At 47.9% G+C, this 6,495-nt stretch overlaps 1 protein-coding gene across 4 annotated transcripts in view; it reads right to left on the bottom strand.

The window, feature by feature from the left end:
- Positions 1 to 5,483, bottom strand: part of pdgfba (platelet-derived growth factor beta polypeptide a) — a 13,068-nt gene extending 7,585 nt beyond the window's left edge. For 2 of the 4 annotated variants that reach the window (XM_076985102.1, XM_076985099.1), the window contains exons 1-2: positions 4,756 to 5,482; positions 673 to 769 (exon numbers count right to left, since the gene is read on the bottom strand). In XM_076985102.1, coding sequence (XP_076841217.1) covers positions 673 to 769; positions 4,756 to 4,980 — 322 coding nt within the window. In that variant the 5' untranslated portion in view covers positions 4,981 to 5,482. Of the gene's footprint in view, positions 1 to 672; positions 770 to 4,755 lie in introns of all 4 variants that reach the window. The other 2 variants (XM_076985101.1, XM_076985100.1) reach the window with 2 other exon arrangements.
- Between the last annotated feature and the right edge of the window lie 1,012 nt (positions 5,484 to 6,495).

Raw genomic sequence — 6,495 nt, forward strand, 5'->3', positions numbered from 1 at the left:
TCACACACTAGTGTAGTAGAGGCACACGCAGTCACACACTAGTGCAGTAGAGGCACACGCAGTCACACACTAGTGTAGTAGAGGCACACGCAGTCACACACTGGTGTAGTAGAGGCACACGCAGTCACACACTGGTGTAGTAGAGGCACACACAGTCACACACTGGTGTAGTAGAGGCACACGCAGTCACACTGGTGTAGTAGAGGCACACGCAGTCACACACTGGTGTAGTAGAGGCACACGCAGTCACACTGGTGTAGTAGAGGCACACGCAGTCACACACTAGTGCAGTAGAGGCACACGCAGTCACACACTAGTGCAGTAGAGGCACACGCAGTCACACACTAGTGTAGTAGAGGCACACGCAGTCACACACTGGTGTAGTAGAGGCACACGCAGTCACACACTGGTGTAGTAGAGGCACACGCAGTCACACACTGGTGTACACACACTGGAGGCACACAATGTCTGTCACACACTGGCATTGGGGAAGCACACACAGACACACATTGCGGTGGTGCTCAAGCTAAAACCCTCTTTAATAAAACCACAAACCTGTGTGTGTGTGTGTGTGTGTGTGTGTGTGTGTGTGTGTGTGTGTGTGTGTGTGTGTGTGTGTGTGTGTGTGTGCTATATGAAGGGCATAGAAGAGTATCAGAGATCAGCTTTTACCTACGGAGTCAACGTCTAGGAGCTTCTGCAAGTCTTCCATGGAGGAGATTGGACTATTCATCACCAGATCGACCAGAGAAGAAGGGAGAGGTTCACTCTGGTTAGGAGAAGGAGAGACAGGGAGGGGGAGGAGAGATGGGGGAGCAGGGGAATAGAGGAAGTGTGAGAGAGAGAGGGAGGGGGAGAAAAAGAGTGAGAGGTACATCAAAAAATGTTAGCTGCTAAAACAGAGGAAATAGCCAGGAGGTAAATGTTTTCAAGGCTCATTTTACACACACACACACACACACACACACACACACACACACACACACACACACACACACACACACACACCCCTAGTGGTTTGTAGCATTTGCAAGTTTCCATGATTGACAAACACATTTCAGAGTGGGAGAGATAAGGAAACTACTTATAGGAGCAGGTGTGTGTGTGTTTTTGTGTGTGTGTGTGTGTGTGTGTGTGTGTGTGTGTGTGTGTGTGTGTGTGTGTGTGTGTGTGTGTGTGTGTGTGTGAGAGAGAGAGCTACAGATCAAGGGCAGCAACCACTCCCAGGCCATGCAGGTGATTAACATATATCTCGACATCCAGACCAAAGAGCCAGTTCATCCACACACAGGAGTCAGAGTTCTCACTTAGCCTCCTGGAGTGATGTCGTCCGTCACTGCCTGTGTATACATCACTACTAATGAAGCTTCAGTGTGTGAGTGAAAGTGCTACATGTACTTTTGCTGTACTAGTGTCTTCAGATGAGGGTGATGTGTAAATGTGCAAACAAACATGTAAGCATGTTCAGACTCCTCTCTCCCTCTCTCCTTCTCTCTCTCTCCCCCTCTCTCTGCTTCTCTCTCTCTCTCACACACACACACAAACACACACACAAACATATATGCACACCTACACAATCATCCGATTATGAGTAATGGAACGGCAAGGATAAATAAAACCTTCGTGTCTGTCTTTCCACTTTTGTGTGGTTTGTCGGTGCGTGCATGAGTGTGTGTGTGTGTGTGTGTGTGTGTGTGTGTGTGTGTGTGTGTGTGTGTGTGTGTGTGTGTGTGAGTGTGTGGGTGTGCGTGTATGTGTGCATGTGTGACGTGTCTTTGTGCAAGCAAGTGCATGCATAAGCATGCATATGTGTCTGAGTGAGCATGCACTGGGCCAGCAGGTGTGTGTGTGTGTGTGTGTGTGTGTGTGTGTGTGTGTGTGTGCGTGCGGATGTGTATGCTAAATAGTCAGTAAGACTCTGCACACACCTGTTCGACCTTTACAGTGTTTGACCCAGTTCAAAGCAAGTGGAGTTGCTGTAGCGATTCCCCACTCTGAGTGACACTATGCTGTCCATTTCAGTAATCAACACCAACAATGATACACCTGCACAACCCAGTCTGTCCAGTGTGTCGGTGTGTTTGATCAGACATGATCGACGATCAGCGATGGGATCAGACGTCAGACTTCTCGCAAACGCTACAGAGCTGACGACAGCCTAAACGTCTCCAGCTGGAATATCCAGTTTCTTTGGCAAGTGTGCTGCACTGAAATTTTCATTGCCTCAACATCTTGAACTACGGTGGCCTGCAGTTACACTCTGGGATTCCCTCCAGTCCTATAACCACATACCCAGACCCAGAACTACAATCCCCACTAAACCAAAACGCACCAAGGTGCCAACGGACCGAATGACTCAACCACATGCTAAATCTCGTGCTCTCACACCTTCTGACAGAGTCCTGCCATATTCCGTCCAGGTCACGCCCGCCTGTCTTTAACACGGAAAAGTGTTCGTCCGTGTGACATCATCACGACGCCACATTGGGCGTCCGTGTCATAGTGTCTGTCTGTTTCAAGTCCTGACAAATACGTGGCTTCAACATGCCCACCATAGATACCACACACACACACACACACACACACACACACACTATATATATATTTCCATCCTTTCATATTTTCCATAATTAGACAGTCTCTAGTTTCCCCTTTACTTGGTCCACTCCTGCCACTTCTAATGACAAGTGTATGTAGTTAAACAGTAACCTGTGTGTGTCTCGGTCCATTAAAGCTACGGCATCATGATGGATCCTCCAAAATGTCGCAATGTTCATCAGCATTATGTGCTGATACAGCTGACCCATTCCCCCCGAATCACACAACAAACTTCGCCCCTCGAAGCGTGTGTGTGTGTGTGTGGGGATATATATATATATATATATATATATACATATATACATGCTTGTGTGCATGGGTGAGTGTGTGTGTGTGTGTGTGTGTGTGTGTGTGTGTGTGTGTGTGTGTGTGTGTGTGTGTGTGTGTGTGTGTGTGTGTGTTTGGGCAGTTACAGTGTGGTGCTATGTAGAGTGCCACCATGCCCTCACTGCAGTGACCAACTGAATCATGGGATAGCAGAGCCACAGGAATGCTAATAGTCCACAGAGGTGAGGGGGGAGCAGGCTATAATTATGGGCCTGGATTACTGCTCACACACACACACACACACACACACACACACACACACAGAGAGAGAGAGAGTGCTCTCTGGAGCCCCATGGCTAACTGCCAGAATGCTGAATCCAGACATAAAGAAATAGTGTATCCTCTACTGGGCAGGTGACACAGATGTATGCATATGGCCAGCACAGACTCAACACATCACACAAATAGGCAGCTAGATGATGGACAGATTAATGAATGGAGAGCAGAATGAAAAAGGGAGGCATGTTTGATGATTTGAAACATAACGTCTAGACAGTTACACGGGAGGGGAGATTAGGGATTAAATAAAACCGCAATTAGAAGGCACAATTACAGAATGTGTTGGGTGGACAGTGTACGCCTGTAATGCCTTCAGGTCTGTTAGAACCATCAGATAAGTTTGATTTAAGTGGCTGGTTCACGAGCCCGCGACTGCAAACGTCCCGAGCTGTGAACGCTCCGTAGGAGTCGTGACACATAATACCTCGGACAGAATGAACTCTAAATAATCTTACGTGACTGAGCTGCTGCTACTGGTCTCCACATGTCTTTCAAGTCACACAGAAATAATCCTTTCTGCCGTTTATATAACGTTAAATGGGGCCTTCTGCCGCATTAAAGCATTAAGCCGGCGTTCCCGCCCTACTAATGGCCTGGACTCCCAATGGCCAAAAAGCAAACATATGTAAACTTAATCTCGTGGAAAAGCCGAAGGAAGAAGAAACCCGGTACTGACGCTTATTTCTCCCCTGTTTAACAATGACGTAATGTTAAATACGAACTTGAGGGATTTAACATAACCATCAGCGAGGGATTTACTTCTAAACCGAGCTGTCGTGCCCCCGCGCGCGTGAGCAATTTACGTTCATGTTCAGGGATGTCCTATAGGGACAGAGGTCACAGGTGGACTCACACCTGCCCTGACCGTGATATTGACAGACAGGGCTCGCGCAGTACGGCTTCTCCTTCTCTTTTTGCTAAACGTAGAGCTTCAAAGCCAGACGTCGTCGTTTTAATCCCACGGATTAAAGCGCCGTGGCGCTAAACGCCAAACATCACGGAGCTAAAGCGCGTGCAGGTCTAACACAGAGATCACCGGCCCATGACACCGGCCCTATTGCCGTTAACGGCGTGAGTGATGTGTTTTTGGCAGTAGAGACCCCGGGCGCGCGTCCAAGCAGCATTAATTTCGGCAACACTGTCTCTTTGTTTAAACCCAGCGACTGAATTGCAGATATAAACAAATACAGATGAAGCGTCAAGCGCAGGTGTAGATGTCGCTCTTATCGGGGCGCAGGGCGGCTCATTTGAAACGACCGGGTCGTCTCCGCTTTCGAACGAGGACACTGAAGGACCAGAAGATCTGAAGATCCACAGACACGCTCACGGGTTCCGATCTAATCTGACACCGCACGCGCCCAAAGTTGCTCACATTTCAACCCACAAATAAATGCAGTTAAAGAGGCCGGTGATTCAGCTGGAAAACAAACTCGGGCTCAGTTAAGTCTAAACGTGAACCGAGACACATGAACCAAGCGCGCCAGGGTAAAAGAGTGAGGGGTGGAGGACGAGGAGACGCAGACCCCGGTAACGACGTGACGTAAATCTTACCTGAGCGCTACCAAAGCGCAGACACGCCGCGAGCGCCGCGAGCAGCGCAACCCACGAGCTCATCTTGCCGCCCAGCCTCGAGACCCCGCGAGCGCCTGGGCATTTATGAGCGCGCGCCGGGCGCAGCAGCCGCTCCTCGGTACCTCGACCGCGTGGGACGGTGCGGACTTCTCTTAGTAGCACCGCTGGAACACAGGCATCCAAATGTCTGTCTCCCACTCGCATACACACACACCCGCGCGCTCGCGCACAAACGCACACTTTCGGCGTGCTTGTTCGTGTCTGCAAAAAAAGTTTATTCCGGGGAAACTGAGTCACTCGCGCAAGAGGCTCGGCAAATAATCTCCTTTGCGTGTCGCACGCGGCATGGAATGGAAAGAGCACTTAATATGGTTGGTGATATCCAGGCTGTGCCAACTACCGCAGGATACAGTGCTGGTAATAAGCACACAGCAGCAGAGCTGTTGAGAACCACACTGTAACGGGTCAGGTGCTGACAACAAGCACGTTGGAAATATCCAAGTAAAATGCGTTGACTTTATGAAAGACGAAAGTGGCACATGTATATATCCTTCCCCTGTGGGTTGGCGCTGTCCAGTGCGGTGTGAGAACGGTCGTCCAGCGGCTGTAGACGGTCCAAGTTCAGGTAGCTCGTGTCTCGGTCCTCTCTTCTCTTCCAGTGCTGGGACAGAGGTCCGCGTGCCAGATAGAAACAACGCATCTCGGCTCCAATTGGCTCCGCGCGCCGTCGAGGCTGGGCTGCGGTTTCCATATTAGGACAATTATTCTTAAGAACGGGGGTTCCTCCTTGAATCAGCCAACACACACACACACACGCACGCACGCACGCACACACACACACACACACACACACACACACACACACACACACACACACACACACACACACACACACACACACACACACACACACCACTGGGTCATGTTCAACGGGAAAAAAACAAACGTTGTGGAAACGTATAGCAGAGCTGACCGTGTGCTGTTCACGTTCAAGATTAAATCACAACAGCTTTTTCTTAACGTTACACAATTGAGCTTTTGACAGTTATTTTTGTAACAGTGTCTATTAATCTGTCTTTATTTGTACAAATGTTTAGCTTAGTGTTGGATTTTAATACACATATGGAAAGTGTCATAGACATGTTCTTTAATGTTAGGTTATTTTAGACTATATTATATTAATCAGCTTAAGAAATTTGGGGTTAAGTACTTCGTAGGATGGCTCAGAAATGTAGAATAGAAAACGCATTATTACAATTATGAAATCACACAACAACATTAAGGCCCAGCACAAAACACCACTACACCATTATATAGCATTAAACCCCAACACCACTACACCATTATATAGCATTAAACCCCAACACCACTACACCATTATATAGCATTAAACCCCAACACCACTACACCATTATATAACATTAAACCCCAACACACTACACCATTATATAACATTAAACCCCAACACCACTACACCATTATATAGCATTAAACCCCAACACCACTACACCATTATATAACATTAAACCCCAACACCACTACACCATTATATAACATTAAACCCCAACACCACTACACCATTATATAGCATTAAACCCCAACACCACTACACCATTATATAGCATTAAACCCCAACACCACTACACCATTATATAACATTAAACCCCAACACCACTACGCCATTATATAACATTAAACCCCAACACCACTACACCATTA

This window comes from Brachyhypopomus gauderio, unplaced genomic scaffold (genome assembly GCF_052324685.1).
Source record: "Brachyhypopomus gauderio isolate BG-103 unplaced genomic scaffold, BGAUD_0.2 sc37, whole genome shotgun sequence".
Classification (NCBI taxonomy): domain Eukaryota; kingdom Metazoa; phylum Chordata; class Actinopteri; order Gymnotiformes; family Hypopomidae; genus Brachyhypopomus; species Brachyhypopomus gauderio.